The following is a 21,687-nucleotide window of genomic DNA, read 5'->3' on the forward strand; positions in this document are numbered from 1 at the left end:
CGAGTGCAGGAGCAAAACCTTTTACCGTCCTGCGGGAATGGTAAAAAGCTTTGCTCCAGTAAAAAAAAAAAATTGCAGTTACCGTTCCTGCGGGTCCAGCATCGCCATGCCTGCTTTTCTCCCACAGCTGAGCTGACAACGATCCCACACAGGCTTGTTCTAGGACCTTCTATCTGCCGGGTTCTGCCTTCTGATGCAACTTCCCTTTTTAGCGAAAACAGGAAGTTGCATCAGAAGGTGGGTTCCAGCAAAGAGAAGGCCCCAGAGCAGGTCTGTGGAGATCGCTGTCACAGGACCCACCTCTGCAATTTGCTGGAGAACCAGATAGGCACAGGGCTTCCAGCAATAATACAGCAAAAGCAGGAAATCCATAGCAAGAGACCAAGAAAGATAGCGTGCAGACGGCTCCCCTCCAGACAAATCGACAGCACAGAGCAGAAAAGTGAGTGTGCAAACAGCTCTTCTACACTGTCCTGATCCACAGAAACAGACTGCGCAGGTAACGAATCCAGAGCAATAATGTAATCTTCCTGTTCCCTGTGAAAGCTCCAGCAAACTCTAGAACCAAATCCCCAGTCTAGGTAGCCATGCCCCAGCCAGGTTGGAAGAGAGCAAAGAGGCCATTACAGCTTCAGGATTGGAAAAGTGCCTGTGTGCCGGGGATTAAAGACTACCTGATCTCTCCTCCTCTAGGAAGGAAGACAAAGTGCCGGATGGGAACATTGGAAATGAGGAAGGAGGCTGCTAGACTTGAAGGGGGGCTGGAGAGAAGGGAGAAAGGCATTGGACCATAGGGGGGAGGAAGGAAGGGAGGGATGCCTGGAAGGAAGGAAGGGAGAGAGATGCTGGACCCTTGGGGGGAGGGCTGGAGGGAAGCGAGAGGCACTGGGCCCAAGGGGGGGATGGGGCATGTTTTGCTGTAAAAGTACAGCCTGCTCAATCACTACAGACTTCTCAGAGAATAAATTACTGCAGATTCTTTTGGTCTGGCATCACTACTTCTAGGCTTTTTCATCAGCTGGGGGAACCCCTTTTCAGCGAAGCCAGGAGTCTCTAGACCAGGAAACAAGGTCCCTGCGCAGTACGTACATTTACCCACAGGTGAGCTCCCAATTTGCTGCAAAGAGGCTTCCCTTTTTATTAGGCTTAGAACTCATTTTCAGAGCTAAGGAAAATTACAAAATGTGCTTGAGAATGTGGTCATGTGTTCTCCGTTTAGGTACACAACACATTGGCCAGATGTCTTATCTCCCATGTCTGAGACATGCTCCACCTCCCCCGTGCACATACCAGATTAATTAGAGACATGCCTTATCTTCTTACACATTCCAAATCATTTTCACAGAAACAGAATTATTATAATCAGAATATAGGTTTAGAGTCACTATCAGTCATACAGACAGAGCTGAAAAGCAATCTTCCAAACTTTCCATTTCACTCGGTCCTTTGATTTTCAACTGTATGACATTGGTATAATAGAATAACTATGAGATAATTTCCACACAGAACAAGTAAGTTGTTGCCAGAAAAGTATATAATTATCCATGCCACCATAAGTGAGTGACACTAGAAAAACAACCAAAAAAGGAATAAGATAGATTATACAAACGGGTAATATTAACCTATATACATTGAGCACTAATTTCAACAAACATAGAATGCTGCCCACAATTAACTTCAATATAATTTCCATAAAAATGTGATAACCAAAATTCAGTAGCACAGACAATGAGCAGTATTACAAATTTACATAATACACGCTGCTTAGTTACACAATTTGCCCAGAACAAAAGAAGTCAATGCACAAGGTAGTATTTGGAGTTATCTATATATATAAAAGGCAACCCCAACGTTCTGAAGCCTCCATGGAAGTTGAGGCGCCCGAGATATCCGGTGTGCCCTGGAGTGTCTGCACCGCCCTCGCGTCAAAACGTCATGACGTCGAGGGCGGAGCTATGACACTCGAGGGCCGAAACGGCCCACAGGCCACACCGAACAAGGCAAGTAGCTTCGACGGACGGAGGGAGGGGCCGAACAAGGCAAGTAGCTTCGACGGACGGAGGGAGGGGCCGAACAAGGCAAGTACCTTCGAGGGACGGAGGGAGGGGGCGAAACGGCCCACAGCGAACAAGGCAAGTAGCTTCGAGGGACGGAGGGAGGGGCCGAACAAGGCAAGTACCTTCGAGGGACGGAGGGAGGGGGCGAAACGGCCCACAGCAAACAAGGCAAGTAGCTTCGACGGACGGAGGGACGGGCCGAACAAGGCAAGTAGCTTCGAGGGAGGGAGGGGCCGAACAAGGCAAGTACCTTCGAGGGACGGAGGGAGGGGGCGAAACGGCCCACAGCAAACAAGGCAAGTAGCTTCGAGGGACGGAGGGAGGGGGCCCCTTGCTAGCGCCCGTTTCATTCCGCTCAGAAACGGGCATTTTTTCCTAGTTAATTAATATTCAGTTTGTGGAAGGAATCCGCTGGTGAAATATTCGGCCTCCACAAGTGTTCCGAGTTAGTCATTAAATCATCCTGAGCCTTATTCCTTTGTGTAAGGGCAAATAAATGTTGCAACGTGCAAGTAGTCCAATTCATAAAATATGTTATATTAATGTCTACTTGTAATTGAGCTAAGTATAATTAAAAAGATAAGCTGATTAATGTCAGTTCTAATATGTTTTACTTTATAGGCTAAAGTTTACCAAAAGCTCTTAACAATGTATATACCAAGCTTATTTTACTCTACATCTAGGCAATTAAGGCTACTACATTATTTACACAGGTAACAGATACACTAATTTGGTTATAAACATGTGCTAATGACACATTAGTATTATAAACGTCAACAATGTCTGCATTTTGGGGACATCATTGCTGTATTGTCTGTCTCTGACTCGTGCAAATCAGATAAAGCTCGTTCGTGTGGCAAGACTCCTTTCCATATTTGAGTTTTTGTTCCTCTGAAAATAATAGTTGCCACAGGATCAGAGGATCAGGACAATGTTATATTATGGCCTGAGGCATATTGTTTTACTAATTGGCCTTTAAAATGGGAACCATTTTCAGCTTAAACTTAGAGAGGAATACCATAATAAGGGAATATCAGTTCTAAAGTTTTAATAGTGTTAACTTGAATAGTTCGCCTACAAAGATATGCAATTAAATATACACATGTTGACATCCTTGTGAATTAGGTAAAGGTCCTAGGTAATCCATCTGCCAAATTTGTCCAGGTAATTTTCCCCTTTGTAATTGCCCCTTAGTCAAGTGGGGAACAGATCGCCTAGTCTGGTATTAACAGACCAGACATTCAGTAATAACAGTTTTAATAACATCCATAGTTAAACTAATACCACGATCTGTTGCCCACCTGTAAGTGGCCTTTCCTCCCAGATGTCCACATTTTTGATGCGCCCGTTTCGCCAAACCTGAGCAATTATCTGGCTCTTCCACAGTTTCCACCCTGAGGGGTGTGATTTTACTTTGTTCATCAGCCACTGCGTTGGAGAGGCGTTCTAAAGTATCACCCTTGCAATGGGCATCTACATAAAAAACAGTAACATTAATATTTTGTACATAATTCCAAATATCTTGCCACAATTCTCTTCCCCACAATCCATGGTATACATTTTCCAATTATTTTTGTACCAAGTAGGTAGCCAAATGGCTAATCTATTTGCCACAGACCATGAGTCAGTATGTACATAACATTATCCCAAATTCTCAGTTTTCAAAGCCATATAAACAAGATATAAATCTGCATATTAACTACTTCCTTCGCCACTGCATTCTAATGTCCTGTAGTTAGCTGCTCGGTATCTACTAAAGCCCAGTAACATGCTAGCAGCTGTTTCTCAAAAGGAGTGTACTTTATTCCTTCTTCTGGCAACTTGCTGCTTAAAACCCTAGTGTTACTCAATTCTTTTGTTTTTGCCAAAGGCTCTAATTAGCATAATTTTCATTCACTAAGACACTTAGAGGCAGATGCAGCAACCAAACGTAAAAAAATCTAAATCGTTAAAGTCCCTAACGATTTTAAAATAACGAAAAATGCACCAAAAAAAAAAGTCACACATGCTGAGATCGGTATTGAAACGTACAATGTATCAAAGAATCACAATACACATCGTTAATCGGCCCCCAAATCATGCGCAGAGCAGCCAAGCGTTATGTTAGCTGCTCTGCGCATGCCACAAACAGTCAAAACACAGTCAAATCACAAGCACATGGCTCCCAAATCAAAACAAAAATTAAAAAAAAGGGTCGGGAGGGGGCAAGGGCGCTCATCAGGAGCGTCCTGTACGGACGGCCTTGCCCCCCCCCCCCCCCCGCTGCTCCCCACTTTCCGCCGCTCCCCCCACCCCGAAAAAGCAAAATTCAAGCAGCCCCTGCCCCCCTCCCTTCCTCACTACTCTCTCACCTCAGCTCCGCCTCCCGACATCCTCCGTCCTGTGCCCCGCCCCCTTTTGGGGTCGTCGCCGCCATTCCCCTCCTCCATCGGGCCCCCCTCCCTCTTACCGGGCCCGTGCAGCGCCTCTCTCCTCTGTCCGAAGGCGCTGCACGGGCAAGAAGAAAGCTGATGCCTGCCTTCGCCCAGCTTCGATGGCGCGTCTTTCTCCTGCTGGGCCCGCCCCTGTCTGACGTCAGTAACCTACATGAAGGAATTTCTGGCTTTTCACAAACTCTGATGGGACCTCCCGTTGCTAGGGCAACTCAGCTACCTGGTATAACTTTGTTACAAATGTAATTTACTAAGAAGAGGTATGGCAAGGACACCAATTGCAAGCTTCCAACACATATGAAAGACACAATTACAAGTCTCCAGCACATATGCAGCACCTATGATTGGTCCAGGATAGACGAGAGGTGGATGCTCACCACAGCCTATAAAACCATGCTGCAGACAAAGAAACTCTGAAAGAAAAACTGGCCATGCTTGGAAAGAGAGTTTCAGATCTGTCCAATGGCCTATTTGTTTTATAAAGGACTGTAGCTTTAGTAATCAGAGGACTCAGAGCAGAAAAAGAAAGCATTGTTAGGAATAAAGAAAAAATTCAAAGAATGTGACCTAAGATTTGAAACAGAGTTCAAATAACATAAGAATATCTTCTACAGTGCTACTTCCAGAAGCTGAATAATCCAATAGATCATTGTGCCGCCTTATTATTACAGGGAGGAACAAATTCCAATGCCTAAAAATTACACTGTCTGGGATGGTCCTCGTATAGGATTTGTCTCCCATCCCCTGTCCTTTAAATATTCAATTATTGACTCTAAATGAGTCTAAACAGCCTCCTGTGTATCCCCTTCAATCATTATATCATCAATGTAATGCACAATTTGTATGTGATCAGCTATGAAAAACTCGTCTAAATGATCTGCCACAGTCCAGTGACAGATGGTGGGACTATGAATCCAACCCTAGTACATAAGTACATAAGTAGTGCCATACTGGGAAAGACCAAAGGTCCATCTAGCCCAGCATCCTGTCACCGACAGTGGCCAATCCAGGTCAAGGGCACCTGGCACGCTCCCCAAACGTAAAAACATTCCAGACAAGTTATACCTAAAAATGAGGAATTTTTCCAGTCCATTTAATAGCGGTCTATGGACTTGTCCTTTAGGAATCTATCTAACCCCTTTTTAAACTCCGTCAAGCTAACCGCCCGTACCACGTTCTCCGGCAATGAATTCCAGAGTCTAATTACACGTTGGGTGAAGAAAAATTTTCTCCGATTCGTTTTAAATTTACCACACTGTAGCTTCAACTCATGCCCTCTAGTCCTAGTATTTTTGGATAGCGTGAACAGTCGCTTCACATCCACCCGATCCATTCCACTCATTATTTTATACACTTCTATCATATCTCCCCTCAGCCGTCTCTTCTCCAAGCTGAAAAGCCCTAGCCTTCTCAGCCTCTCTTCATAGGAAAGTCGTCCCATCCCCACTATCATTTTCGTCGCCCTTCGCTGTACCTTTTCCAATTCTACTATATCTTTTTGAGATACGGAGACCAGTACTGAACACAATACTCCAGGTGCGGTCGCACCATGGAGCGATACAACGGCATTATAACATCCGCACACCTGGACTCCATACCCTTCCTAATAACACCCAACATTCTATTCGCTTTCCTAGCCGCAGCAGCACACTGAGCAGAAGGTTTCAGCGTATCATCGACGACGACACCCAGATCCCTTTCTTGATCCGTAACTCCTAACGCGGAACCTTGCAAGACGTAGCTATAATTCGGGTTCCTCTTACCCACATGCATCACTTTGCACTTGTCAACATTGAACTTCATCTGCCACTTGCACGCCCATTCTCCAGTCTCGCAAGGTCCTCCTGTAATCGTTCACATTCCTCCTGCGACTTGACGACCCTGAATAATTTTGTGTCATCGGCGAATTTAATTACCTCACTAGTTATTCCCATCTCTAGGTCATTTATAAATACATTAAAAAGCAACGGACCCAGCACAGACCCCTGCGGGACCCCACTAACTACCCTCCTCCACTGAGAATACTGGCCACGCAATCCTACTCTCTGCTTCCTATCTTTCAACCAGTTCTTAATCCATAATAATACCCTACCTCCGATTCCATGACTCTGCAATTTCTTCAGGAGTCTTTCGTGCGGCACTTTGTCAAACGCCTTCTGAAATCCAGATATACAATATCAACCGGCTCCCCATTGTCCACATGTTTGCTTACCCCCCTCAAAAAAATGCATTAGATTGGTGAGGCAAGACTTCCCTTCACTAAATCCGTGCTGACTTTGTCTCATCAGTCCATGTTTTTGTATATGCTCTGCAATTTTATTCTTAATAATAGCCTCCACCATCTTGCCCGGCACCGACGTCAGACTCACCGGTCTATAATTTTCGTCCTTCGCTTCTTATATTTATATTTTACCACTCTCACAGCAGCACGCTCAGCAATGGTTTGATATGTAGCCAGCTTATCAGTCAGTAACTTATTCTGACAATTAAGCACCTCATTTTGATTGCATAGATCACACACCTGTCGCTCCAATTCTACCATTTTCCTATTCTGTTCATCCCGGCTCTGATGGATTTTCCAGTAAGCAGTCAACAAAATCCATCCACGCTGCCCAACACAATGCTGTTCTTTCCCCCTTTCTATTTCAATTTTTTGCATACAGCGAACCATATCCAAAGGCTCTGATTCCTTTAAACAGGAATCCCACTCCTCACATAACCCTGCATATTTTGACCACTCAGTGGCTATAATACCATATAGTGCCTCATCCGAACCTAGGATTTCAACACACTCCTCTTCTTTCCTCTTATAAAGTTCCATTCCTTCTATGAATCCCACCCTTGTCGCCACAGTGTTTTGCTCTAAAAGTACAGCCTGCTTAATCAGTACAGACTGCTCAGAGAATAAATTACTGCAGATTCTTTTGTATTCGTATTAGGTAAATGAGACTTTTAGTAGAGGTTCACTTTAAATGGAGATTTTATAAGCCATTATTGTGTAAGATAAACAATGATTAAGAAATATACATCTCTATACAGCTAAAAGAGAAGCAATATAATAAAGACATATAATATTACTAGGAAAAAATGCCCGTTTCTGAGCGGAATGAAACGGGCGCTAGCAAGGGGCCCCCTCCCTCCGTCCCTCGAAGCTACTTGCCTTGTTCGCCCTCCCTCCGTCCCTCGAAGCTACTTGCCTTGTTTGCTGTGGGCCGTTTCGGCCCTCGAGTGTCAATAGCTCCGCCTTCGACGTCATGACGTTTTGACGCGAGGGCGGTGCAGACACTCCAGGGCACACCGGATGTCTCGGGCGCCTCAACTTCCGTGGAGGCTTCAGAACATTGGGGTTGCCTTTTATATATATAGATATGGACACAAGCAAAATGCTAGACATCAGGGAGAACAGGAACGCAGAAGGGAGATACTGGACTTGTGGTGGGGGGAGCATAGAGACACAGAGGAGTGATGCTGGTCATAGGTGGCGAGGGTAGGGACAAAGAGTGGTGGTGACTATGAATATGGGGAGTTGGACACAGAGAAGGTGCTGGACAGGGAAGTATAGGGGACACAGAGAAGAGAGATGCTGAACATGGGGAAAGAGATGGGAAGATGGATGGTGAGCATGGAGAAAAAAGAAATGTCAAATGGGCAGGAGACCTTGACGAGTGAGTTGAGAAGGCAGAGGGGAAACAGAAACCAGAGCCTGAGAGCAACATGATTTAAAAAATAAAATGGCCAGACAACAAAAGGTAGAAAAGAAATTATTTTCTATTTTGTGATTAGAATGTCACATTTGAAATGTGTATCCTACCAGAGCTGGTGTTAGACGTGGCTAGGGCCAGGGCGGAAATTTGGGAGGGGACTCCAAAGCCCATTACTAGGCCATGCCTTCTTCAGCTTCCAGCAGGCTTAGAACTCTGTGTGGCCAGAGGGCAGTTGTTGTAGTTGCATCCTCTTAACACTACTACTACTACTTAACATTTCTAGAGCGCTACTAGGGTTACGCAGCGCTGTACAAATTAACAATTAAGGACCATCTCTGGCATGTGTGATCTCTATATTTTGCACAGCATAGGAGGAAATGCTTATCTTTCTATTTCTGTGGCGTGGCTTCTTGTGGTTTTAGGTTAATATATGTTTATCAATTTTGTTCAGCTATTATGTATGTGGTATTTGTGTTCTGTGTGTGTTTCACCGAGGTAGTCTGTTAACATGAATTTTCTATGTAGCATTTTGTAGTAATTTAACTTGTTCAGTCTTCATGAAAGTGGAAGGGAATCCTTGTTCTGTATTGTTTGTGATTTATAAAATGACAGTTATACAGAATATTGGTTCTTTTTATACTTTTAATAAAATGATTTAAAAAATCAGAACTGGACAGAGTTCACAGGGTTGGGACTGTGCCTGCGTCATTCTCTAGCAGACAGATGATCAAAAGCCCCGCGCTGGAACAGCACTGGGCTTTACCGCACCAATGATCAGAGATAATTGCATGCAAATTTAAGCACGCAATTATCGCTGATCATGGGGTGGACGTGTGGGCAAATTGTGCCTGAGCATGCGCTCAGAACAATCCTCCCGCACTTGTTTGACAGGTCTGGGCTGTTAAAAGCCCAAACCTGTCAAATACAGGGGCTGGGGGTCCATGGGACCACTAGGTCCCGAGTACTCCTGCCCCGAGCAACTGGGATTGGGCTGGCGGTCCGACGGACCTCCGGTCCCCCCGACGATCCCCCCCCAGGGTCAGGTGATCCGGTGGGTCTCCAACCCCCCCCAGCAAATGGTCCCTAGTGGTCCAGTGGGCGCCAACCACCCCCCCCCCCCCCAGGTTCATGGAGGGCTGGAGATCCGGTGGGTCTCCAGCACCCCCCCCCCCCCCCAGCATTGGCTAGGGTCCCTGGTGGTCCAGTGTCAATCCGCCCCCCTCCCTACCCCCTACCTTGGGCTGGAGGAGGGAGGTAGCCTGCCTCCCTCCTCTTCCTTCGACGCCACAAAATGGCGGCACCCAGCCCTCCCCAGTGCTTCCTGGGATGCGCTGGGCGGGGCTACACACCATATAAGCTCGAGGGCTCTGATCATGGGGCGGTAGCAAACGCCAGCGCTAGTATGGCGCTAACAGCCTCTAGCATCGGCATTTGCTTCTGATCATCCCCCAGCTAGTGCGACCTCACCTTGAGTATTGTGTTCAATTCTGGTCGCCGTATCTGCAATTATTTATTAATTATTGGTATGCAATTCTAAAATAAAAGACCAGTTTCACTGACCACTTGTAGATTGTATTTTACTTTTCAGAATCTACTTTAGACAGTATCATTTTCTTTTCTTCTTTTGTTTTGTTTTCATTTTATAAAAGTGGACTAACATGGCTGCCATGCCATTTTATTACATAGTCAGAATTGAGGGTCTTGCATTAAGAATATAAACAGTGGTTAAGTCTGTGGGAATATGTAAACCCATGTATTTTAAAGAGTCCTGAGTTCGGACTAGGGGGAATGGACACTCCTTTTGGTCCTTTATGCTGGCATGCGTTGGCAGTGCCTCTGGCTTCTTCAACTTGTAATCTGTTCTCCGGAAATGGCAACCGCCATTACGGCAAATGTAAGCCACATTGAGCCTGCAAATTGGTGGGAAAATGTGGGATACAAATGCTACAAATAAATAAATAAACTTTAACTTCAACCAGATATTGTACCAGACTGTCTAAAATGTTCCAAAATTTTGGGCATTGGTTGTTGGAGATTCTTTAACACCAAAAGCATGTCACCTCCAAAAGTTAGGACAAACTATTATCTGTCCCAGAGAGACTCCGTCAATAGCCCAGTCCACCCTAATCTGGCAAAAAGGCACCAAAAATAGCAGAAACAACAGGGGCGAATACTAGAGAATGACACGGGGACAGATTTTGTCCCTGCCTATGGGTTCTGTCTCCGTCCCTGCCCTGTCCCCGCAGGCCCTGTCTCTGTCCCCGCCCCGTCCCCACAGGTTCTGTCCTCATCTACAGAAGCCTCAAACACTTATGATTTTATATTTACATCTTTTTATTAGAGTATAAAAAGGAACAATATACTGTACAACTGTTTATAAACCACAAATAGATAACAATAATAAAAGCGAGTAACTTGTCTTAGAAGATGTGCTGGTAGCATGCACGTACAGGATCCCCCATGCAAATTTTGCTAGTTGTGGCCAGCATATTTGCTTGTTTTTCCAAAAAATCTAAATATCGTCATCTGCATCACTTAAACATAACAGTCCAGTTCATTAACAGGTTTCAAAGTAGAAAATGGCACAGGGACGTGGTTTGTCCCTGTCCCCGCAGGCTCTGTCCCGCCCCAGCGGGATCTGTCCCTGTCTCCATCCCCACGGTTACCGCGGGTCCCCGTGTCATTCTCTAGCGAGTACTCTTAGAAATAGGGAAGTATATCAACCTAAGTTTATTAATCAGGATAGCTGTCTCTAGATGAGCATATAAGGTCTGTACTGCCTGGATAAGCCCATAAGATCCCAAAATTTGAAATGGGTATGACCATCCCACCTTATCAAATACTTTCTCAGCATTAAAACCTGCAAGTAGGGTAGAGCAAGTCAGTCACACTGTTGATATTATATCATAGCCAATATCAATTTATATACATTTAAAACTGATTATCTACTACTACTACTACTTAACATTTCTAGAGCGCTACTAGGGTTACGCAGCGCTGTACAAATTAACAATTAAGGACGGTCCCTGCTCGGAAGAGCTTACAATCTAAAGGACGAAATGTCAAGTTGGGGTAGATAAGTTTTCCTGAGAAGAGGTGTAGTGATTAGGTGCCGAAGGCGACATTGAAGAGGTGGGCTTTGAGCATTGATTTGAAGATGGGTAGGGAGGGGGCACGGCGTATGGGCTCAGGGAGTTTGTTCCAGGCATGGGGTGAGGCGAGACAGAAGGGGCGGAGCCTGGAGTTGGAGGTGGTGGAGAAGGGTACTGAAAGGAGGGATTTGTCTTGAGAGCGGAGGTTACGGGTAGGGACGTAAGGGGAGATGAGGGTAGAGAGGTACGGAGGGGCCGCAGATCGAGTGCATTTGTAGGTGAGTAAGAGAAGCTTGAACTGTATGCGGTACCTGATCGGAAGCCAGTGAAGTGATATGAGTATATCGGTTGAGGCGGAAGATAAGACGTGCGGCCGAGTTCTGGATGGACTGAAGGGGGGAAAGATGGCTACGTGGGAGGCCGGTCAGGAGTAGGTTGCAGTAGTCAAGGCGAGAGGTAACGAGAGAGTGGATGAGAGTTCGGGTGGTGTGCTCGGAGAGGAAGGGGCGAATTTTGCTAATGTTATAGAGGAAGAAGCGACAGGTCTTGGCTATCTGCTGGATGTGCGCAGAAAAGGAGAGGGAGGAGTCGAAGATGACACCAACCTGATGTGTAGATTTTTAAAAGTATGTACAGTATATATTATCGCAGGAAAATCAGACATACTCGTAACTTTGCTGGCCTTCCCATTATATGCCCAGTGTAAAACTGTGCTTACTTTGGATCTAAATGTTTTTAAATAAATCAAAGAAAGAAAGAGAAAATAAACAGCAGGTTTCTGAAGTCGCCATTTACACACATTGGGCATTTATGTGTGTGAATGTGTGGTAAGCATTCTAGAATGACCATTGGCGTATAAAACATTATTTATGCAAGTTTGTTGAGCAGTTTCTTATCTAACATCAGTTTATTTTTTGCTTTGCTTTTGGTAGAGTGGCAAAACAGTTTTGGCTAACTTTCTCTCGGATGCCACAGAAACTGTGGGTGGTGAATACAATCCAACTCAAGGAGTAAGGTAAGCTTAGAAAGAGAAATAGAGGATAACTTTTATATAGTATGTCAAAAGCTGATGTTTAGGTCTGTTCGATTCCCACTGCAGCTCCTTGTGACTCTGGGGAAGTCACTTAACCCTCCATTGCCCCTGGTACAAAAAATAAGTACCGGAATATATGTAAACCGCTTTGAATGTAGTTGCAAAAACCTCAGAAAGGCGGTATATCAAATCCCATTTCCCTTTCCCTTATGACATCACAATATCAGAAGTGAGCCAAGTATTGGGCAATCAAGCCATTGTGACATCACTGATGAGGTTGGCTCTTATTGGTGGAATGAGTGGAGGAGTAGCCTAGTGGTTAGTGCAGTGGACTTTGATCCTGGGGAACTGTACTGGCCAATCAAGCCATTGTGACATCACTGATGAGGTTGGCTCTTATTGGTGGAATGAGTGGAGGAGTAGCCTAGTGGTTAGTGCAGTGGACTTTGATCCTGGGGAACTGAGTTCAATTCCCACTGCAGCTCCTTGTGACTCTGGGCAAGTCACTTAACCCTCCATTGCCCCTGGTACAAAATAATTACCTGAATATATGTAAGCCACTTTGAATGTAGTTGCAAAAACTTCAGAAAGGTGGTATATCAAGTCCCATTTCCCTTTCCCCTTACATTTAAAACTACAATAGTATTTTATAAAATGCTCCTCAAACATACAGCCTTTTATAAAACACCGGCCAATATTCAGAGTGATTTAAGTGGAGAGGAGCCTGCCTCCTGCCCACTTAAATCACTTACCACAGCCTAACTCTGATATTCAGTGGCACCAAAGCAGGCAGTGACATTGAATATCACCTCTGACTGACCCCAGAAAAAGTGGGCAGTAGAAGGGGCGACATTAAGGAGGAGCCAGAGGTTATGAAGGTGCCAGCAATAGTCAGTGCTGCAACCTGCATAGCTAAGTGAATTAATTTAGGACAGCTCAAAAGGTGAATATAGGCCAGAACCCCCATAACATTGTTTAGCTTCCCCCCCCCCCCAGCCCGCCACCATTTAAAGCACCCAACCCCACTACCCCCCCCCCCCCACCAAGATCTAGATAGGCCCCCCCGGGCCTACTTGTATCACTGGTGGTCCAGTGGGAGTTGGGTGATGGGAGCAGGAGCAAAACTTTCTCGCTACTGCCCTTTGCAAATGGCTGGGGACCACCAGGGATACAGGTAGGCCCACCCGGTGGGTATGTTCGGGGCGGGGGGCTTCAAATAGGGATGGGTCAGGGGAGGGGAGAGGGAAAGCAGCAGGTGGCTTTCGGCATGGGGGGGAGGTTTAAAAAAAAACACCTACATGAGTCCCTACCAATATTCAGTTGGGGCCCGCATAATTGTCTTATGTGTGCCTTGGCTGAATATTGGCCAGGACCCACATAATCTTTAGCAGCCAACTCCCACAAAAACTACCCCCCCCCCCCCCCCCCCCCCCCGATATTCAGTGTCAGTGACCGGACATGGCCCAGTACTGAATATCAGGACCAAATTAGGTTTAAAAAAGAAAAACCTACGCTGATCCCTGCCAATATTCTGTCGGGTGTTGTCGAAGTTCCATCTGAATCAGTTGATTGTCTTGCCAACATTCTTTCCCTATTCTCATGTCCATCCTGACGAGAGCGGCTTACACACCTTGGCCTGCAAGCGAGCATTGGCCTAATACATGGAGTGGACTAAGCCCCACAGATAGTCCGCCCAACGTCTTGTTTCTTTTAATCTTCACAGGATGGGGGTCACCATCGGGAAACGCACAATCTCTAATTGGCTGGCAGATTGCATTTCTTTCACTTATGTCCAGTCTGGGCTGACCCTGCAGGGTCACGTCAAGGCTTATAATGTTGAAGCCATGGACGCGTCGATGGCTCACTTAAAGTCCACCTCCATTGAAGAAATTTTCAAGGCTGCAAAGTGGTCTTCGGTCCACATCACACTACTGCCTTGAGCAGAATACCCAACGCAACAGACAGTATTTCAGAATCTGTTTGGGATCTAGAATCTAACTCTACCCCCTTAGGCCCATTTGCTTCTGTTCCAGGCTGCACTCTCACATAGTTTGTATATAGTTTCAGGTTGATTTATGTTATGTTCTCGCCGTTGCGAGGCCCAGTTGACAAATGGTTGTTGTTTTCGGTGAGCCTGGTAGCTAGGGATTCCCCATTCATGAGAATAAATAGGTCTACTGGTCGTCAGAGAAAACAAAGATACTTACCTGTGGCAGGCATTCTCCAAGGATAGCAGGCCTTATATTTTTACAGCCCTCCCACCTCCCCTTGCAGTTGTCTCCTTTTGTTCTTTTATTTTTATGCTACAGTATTGTACTCTCGCGGCGGTTAAGAAGGCACCTGCACATTCGCAGTGGAGCGTGTCTCGCACTCCACAAAACTCTTAATAGCTTGTCATTCGCTCCAGACCGGGCAATGCGGGATTGTGTTACCCCTACATGAGAATAAATAGGCCTGCATCTAGCCACTGATTTTCAGCAGCATTATCTGACTAATGCCTCTGAAAATCATTAGACTACTCCAGCACTATCTGGATAGTGCTGGGTGGAGCCTGGACGGAGGCAAAAAGTGGCAATATTCAGCAGAAAAGCTGTCCTGAATTATCCAGATGCTGATGCTGAATATCGCCATTATCTGGATAATAGTGGCAGTTGGTGTCATTCCAAGATATTCAGTACTAGTATCCAGATAGTGTCCATTATTGAATATTCAATTATTTGTTTAAACTTCACAACCCACATTTAAAAGAAATCCTGATCACAGAATTCCGTATTGACCTGATAGATTATACCAAAAAGGGGATCTAGCTTGTTTTAACTATTTATAAAAATGGGTGGGTAACTGTGACTACAATGGTTCAAGGATTCTTCTTTTTAATTTATACCTGTAATGTTTTGAAACTCACTTTTATATGTGATTATTTGTTGTTTCTTTAAAGGATTCTAGAATTTGAAAGTTCAAATGTACCAAATGTAAATGGTAGCAACAGAAGTTCAGGATGTGAGGTTGAACTGTGGGACTGCGGAGGAGATCAAAAGTGAGTATTATTATACCTTTCCACACAATATTTATTTATTGTGAACACTTATATCCCACAAAATCCCACCGAGGCTTACAACATTCAAGGAAAAGAATAACATAGTAATTCTAGAACAACAGAGAATAAGGCAGTAGAGGGGAAGGGAGGTTAACAATAGGATAAAGGAATGAGGGATTGCAGGAGGTCAAGCAGCAGAGGAGTATGATCCATCACATAGGTAGGTCTTTAGGGACTTCTTGAACAGGCTGTGATCGGATAGCTCTCTTAACGATAATGGTAATGCGTTCCAATAACGGGGACTCATAAAGATAAAAGAGGAGGCAAAGAGTAGCTTGTATCTTAAGTTTCTGCAGTTTGGAAAGTGAAGATTGAGATAGATGCGGGACGACTTCTCGGAATTTCTGGGAGGAAGGTCAATCAGGCTATACATATAAGGTGGAGCGTTCCCGTAAACTATCTTGTGCGTAAGAGCACAGAGTTTAAATTCAATACATTCTTTAATTGGGAGCCAGTGGAGCTTTTCACGAAGGGATTTTGCTGCTTCAAACCAAGATTTGCCAAATAGAAGCCTCACCGCCGTGTTCTGCGCAGTCTGGTTTCTTAAGGGTATGTTCTTTGCAGCCGGTGTAAATTCCATTGCAGTAGTCGAAATGGCTCAGGAGAGGGAGTGGATTAAAAGTCCTGAAGAGGTCGAACGGCAGGAACTGCTTGATACGCTTAAGAGACCTCATGGAAAGGAACATACGCTTCGCAATTGACGATACTTGGAGGTCGAGAGTCAAGTGGGAATTCAGAGTGACCCCGAGAAGCTTCAGACTTGTTGAGATAGGGATGGAGAGGTCCAGCGCAGCAATCGTGCCCGGGATAGACTATTATATATTAGATTAGATTAGCTATATTATTATACAAACGCTTCGCGAATTGATGATACTTGGAGGCCGCTTTGAGGCCACTTTCAGTGATATAAAGCGGGGTATAAATGTTCTGCATACATAAATACATGTATTTATATACTACACTACATATAATAAGGTAAACCATCAAAAAATAGTCCTAGTGAAGCTGCAGACTTCTAAAACAAAACCTTTTTATTCCCCACACCCTTCAAGGGCACCGCTTTCTCCACAATGGGTGTCTTTTCATCACCCCCCCTTCAAGGGCCTTCCTTGATTCTACATACCAGTGCGTTTTCTTCTTCGCTGGCCCCTTCCTGTGGCATTCTCTTCCTGTGTCCCTTCATAAAGAACTCTCGCTCCCTAGATTCAAGGCATTGCTTAAAACTCACCTTTTTCAATTAACATTTGGTGACCAGGCTCAGACCTAGGTAGTATGTTGGTGTGTGATCACCTCTTATGTAGCCTACTATACTATCTCTCCTAACTTTTATTTCCTGTGATCGATGGCGTTCTTAACTAAGAGATTCATTTAACTTAGAAACAGCAAGGTGGTGTAGAAAACAAAAGACGTTATATCAAACCAAATAAACCATATAAGTATACGTTAAAAAATAAAAAACAACTTTGAAAACTAATTTGAATCCACAAACTTCTTGAAGGTTCATCATCAGATGATCAGTCCAGAATTTGTGGATTATGCCCATTTGTCAGCAGCTGGAGATGGAGAAATACTGATTGAAGCAACTGCACACCATCCTATATGCAGAGCTCAATTCATTTCTGTCTTTCTTAAACAAAGTGGTGGACAGTGCTATCTTCTTTAGACACTTGCTCCTGTTTTAGTTTTCTAGTTCAGTTGAGTGTGGGGCAAAAACTGACATTTCTGCATATTTTAGTATGCACTGTGTAAAGGGCTGCTTAGGGAGGACAAGGCCATAGCGAAGAAACTGAAAGAATTTACTTCTATCTTTACGGAACAAGATGTAAGAGATCTGCCTGTACCAGAAATGGTTTTCAAGGGTGATGATGTGGAGGAATGGAAAGAAATCTCGGTGAACCTGGAAGATGTACTGAGCCAAATTGAGAAATTAAAGCGTAGTAGATCACCTGAACTGGATGGCATATATTCAAGGGTACTCAAAGAGCTCAAGCATGAAATTGCTGATCTGCTGTTAGTAATGTGTAACCTGTCGTTAAAATCGTCTGTAGTGCCTGAAGATTGGAGGGTGACCAATGTGACGCAGATTTTTAAAAAGGGTTCTAGAGGTGATCCAGGAAATTACAGACTAGTAAGCCTGATGTCAGTGCCAGGCAAAATAGTGGAAACTATTATGAAGAATAAAATTATAGAACACGTAGACAAACATGGTTTAATGAGACAGAGTCAGCATGGATTCAGCCAAGGAAAGTCTTGCCTCACCAATTTGCTTCATTTCTTTAAAGGTGTGAATAAACATGTGGATAAAGGTGAGCTGGTTGATGTAATGTATTTAGATTTTTCAGAAAGCTTTTGATAAGGTTCCTCAGAGAGATTCCTCAGAAAATAAGAGTCATGGGATAGGAGACAATGTTCTGTTGTGGATTAGGAATTGGACCGGTGCTATTTAACATATTTGTCAATGATATAGAAATCGGAACAATGAGTGAGGCGATTAAATTTGCAGATGATACAAAACTATTCAAGGTTGTTAAAACACGTGCAGACTGTGAAATATTGCAGGAAGACCTTAGAAATTGGAAGACTGGGCATCCAATTGGCAGATGAAATTTAATGTGGACAAATGCAAAGTGATGCACATTGAAACGAATAATCCGAATCAGTTACCTGATGCTAGGGTCCACCTTGGGGGTTAGCACTCAAGAATAAGATCTGTGTGTCATTGTAGATAATTGCTGAAATCTTCTGCTCAGTGTGTGGCTGCGGCCAAAAAAACAAACAGGATGCTAGGAAAGGGATGGTGAATAAGACCGAAAATACTATAATGCCTCTGTATTGCTCCATAGTGCGACCACACCTTGAGTATTGCGTTCAGTTCTGGTCGCCGTATCTCAGAAAAGATATAGTGAAATTAGAAAAGGTTCAAAGAAGAGTTGCCAGAGTGTTAAAGGGGATGGAACTCCTCTCGTATGAGGAGAGGCTAAAAAGGTTAGGGCTCCTCAGCTTGGAAAAGAGACGGTTAAGGGGAGATATGATTGAGGTCTACAAAATCCTGAGTGGTATAGTATGAGTAGAAGTAAATCGATTTTATTTATTTACTAGAAAAAAAAAGGCCCATTTCTTAACGCAATGAAACGGGTGCTAGCAATGTAATGAGTTCCTGCCATTAATGTTTCCACGGTTGTATTCTGAATATAATTGTTGTTTACATGTGTAAGATTTCTTTATATACAATATTTTTTGTGTAAACTGTGTTACAATGTGGTAAACGTTTTCCTTGTTCAGGCCGTTCAATCAGTTTAACAATCGCATCAGAAGAGCTCCTTACTCTTGAGAATGCAACATACAGTTGCCCATGTGAGAGACTGAGAGTGACAGTGTGTTTTACAGACAGTGTAAGAGAGAGATACACAGAGTGATTGAGTGTGTGTGTGTGTGTGTGATGTCTGTGTTTGTGTGTATGTGTGTGAGTGACAAAGTGATTAAATGTTTGTCTTACTACTACTGTTTAGCATTTCTATAGCGCTACAAGGCATACGCAGCGCTGCACAAACATAGAAGAAAGACAGTCCCTGCTCAAAGAGCTTACAATCTAATAGACAAAAAATAAATAAAGTAAGCAAATCAAATCAATTAATGTGAACGGGAAGGAAGAGAGGAGGGTAGGTGGAGGCGAGTGGTTACGAGTCAAAAGCAATGTTAAAGAGGTGGGCTTTCAGTCTAGATTTAAAGGTGGCCAAGGATGGGGCAAGACGTAGGGGCTCAGGAAGTTTATTCCAGGCGTAGGGTGCAGCGAGACAGAAGGCACGAAGTCTTGAGTTGGCAGTAGTGGAGAAGGGAACAGATAAGAAGGATTTATCCATGGAGCGGAGTGCACGGGAAGGGGTGTAGGGAAGGACGAGTGTGGAGAGATACTGGGGAGCAGCAGAGTGAGTACATTTATAGGTTAGTAGAAGAAGTTTGAACAGGATGCAAAAACGGATAGGGAGCCAGTGAAGCGACTTGAGGAGAGGGGTAGTATGAGTAAAGCGACCCTGGCGGAAGACAAGACAAGTTTGAAAACGGATAGGGAGCCAGTGAAGGGTCTTGAGGAGAGGGGTAGTATGAGTAAAGCGACCCTGGCGGAAGATGAGACGGGCAGCAGAGTTTTGAACCGACTGGAGAGGGGAGAGGTGACTAAGTGGGAGGCCAGCAAGAAGCAGATTGCAGTAGTCTAAACGAGAGGTGACAAGGGTGTGGATGAGGGTTTTGGTAGAGTGCTCGGAAAGAAAGGGGCGGATTTTACGGATGTTGTAAAGAAAGAAACGACAGGTCTTGGCAATCTGCTGGATATGAGCAGAGAAGGAGAGAGAAGAGTCAAAGATGACCCCAAGGTTTCGAGCTGAGGAGACAGGGAGAATGAGAGAGCCATCAACAGAAATAGAAAACGGGGGGAGCGGGGAGGTGGGTTTGGGGGGGGAAATGAGAAGCTCGGTTTTGGTCATATTTAATTTCAGTTAAATAGTTAAACAGAAAACTTTCCGCAATCTAGTACAATCCACAGTACTCACCCATGCCGACTTCATTTTCATCAGTTGCAAAGCCCAAATCATGAAAAAAACTCCAAACCGCCCAAAACACAGCAGCCAGACTAATTTTTGGCAAATCACGATTTGAAAGTGCAACACCACTACGTGAAAAACTTCACTGGCTCCCTATCAAGGAATGCATAAACGTCAAAGCCCACACAATTATCCACAAGATCCTCCATGGCGAATCTCCAAGCTACATGGCTGACTTGATAGACCTACCAGCCAGGAACGGGTCCAAATCTTCTCGAACATATCTCAATTTTCATCTTCCCAATTGCAAAGGCCTCAAATACAAAACCTATTACGCATCCAACTTCTCCGTTATAGTCTTCCCTTCCGTTCTGTGCACTTGCCTCCACTGATGTTCATACCTCCCTGTATATGATTGTTTGTTAGAGATTCAATCCACTCCACTTCCCTCCTCCAAGTTCCGTTCTGTCTGATTGGTTCTTCGTTCCTGTGATGTCGCGTTTGTTTGCTTGGCAACTATGCAGCATTCCGTTTCCTCGATGTGAGGGCGGGGACAGTGAGAGCCAATGAAACGCTGAACTACAGACTTACGAACCCTACAGTGCCACAGAGTCAGCTTCAGAATGTTGGAGGTGCTTTTTATTATATAGGATTTTTTTTTCCTCATTCAAAAAGTACAAAGATTAGGGGACACTTAGGGGCCCTTTTACTAAGCCGCATAAGTGTCTACGCGCACCAAAATGGAGTTACCGCACGAGTACCGCGTGGCTCTTGCGGTAATTTCATTTTTGGCATGCGTCCGATATGCGCGTCTGAAAAATAATTTTTATTTTCGGCCGCGCACCAAGTGGCATTTGATGTGCGTACAGTGGTGGAAATAAGTATTTGATCCCTTGCTGATTTTGTAAGTTTGCCCACTGACAAAGACATGAGCAGCCCATAATTGAAGGGTAGGTTATTGGTAACAGTGAGAGATAGCACATCACAAATTAAATCCGGAAAATCACATTGTGGAAAGTATATGAATTTATTTGCATTCTGCAGAGGGAAATAAGTATTTAATCCCTCTGGCAAACAAGACCTAATACTTGGTGGCAAAACCCTTGTTGGCAAGCACAGCGGTCAGACGTCTTCTGTAGTTGATGATGAGGTTTGCACACATGTCAGGAGGAATTTTGGTCCACTCCTCTTTGCAGATCATCTCTAAATCATTAAGAGTTCTGGGCTGTCGCTTGGCAACTCGCAGCTTCAGCTCCCTCCATAAGTTTTCAATGGGATTAAGGTCTGGTGACTGGCTAGGCCACTCCATGACCCTAATGTGCTTCTTCCTGAGCCACTCCTTTGTTGCCTTGGCTGTATGTTTTGGGTCATTGTCGTGCTGGAAGACCCAGCCACGACCCATTTTTAAGGCCCTGGCGGAGGGAAGGAGGTTGTCACTCAGAATTGTACGGTACATGGCCCCATCCATTCTCCCATTGATGCGGTGAAGTAGTCCTGTGCCCTTAGCAGAGAAACACCCCCAAAACATAACATTTCCACCTCCATGCTTGACAGTGGGGACGGTGTTCTTTGGGTCATAGGCAGCATTTCTCTTCCTCCAAACACGGCGAGTTGAGTTCATGCCAAAGAGCTCAATTTTTGTCTCATCTGACCACAGCACCTTCTCCCAATCACTCTCGGCATCATCCAGGTGTTCACTGGCAAACTTCAGACGGGCCGTCACATGTGCCTTCC

The 21,687-nt window shown here is 44.6% G+C and overlaps 1 protein-coding gene across 1 annotated transcript in view; it reads left to right on the forward strand.

Moving 5' to 3' along the window:
• The window catches only part of IFT22 (intraflagellar transport 22), a 44,989-nt gene that overhangs the window by 5,625 nt on the left and 17,677 nt on the right, over positions 1-21,687 (forward strand). The window contains exons 2-3 of the mRNA XM_030222500.1: positions 12,218-12,300; positions 15,257-15,355. Of these exons, the coding sequence (XP_030078360.1) occupies positions 12,218-12,300; positions 15,257-15,355 (182 nt within the window). The remainder of the gene's footprint in view (positions 1-12,217; positions 12,301-15,256; positions 15,356-21,687) is intronic.

This window comes from Microcaecilia unicolor, chromosome 13, assembly GCF_901765095.1.
Source record: "Microcaecilia unicolor chromosome 13, aMicUni1.1, whole genome shotgun sequence".
Lineage (NCBI taxonomy): Eukaryota > Metazoa > Chordata > Amphibia > Gymnophiona > Siphonopidae > Microcaecilia > Microcaecilia unicolor.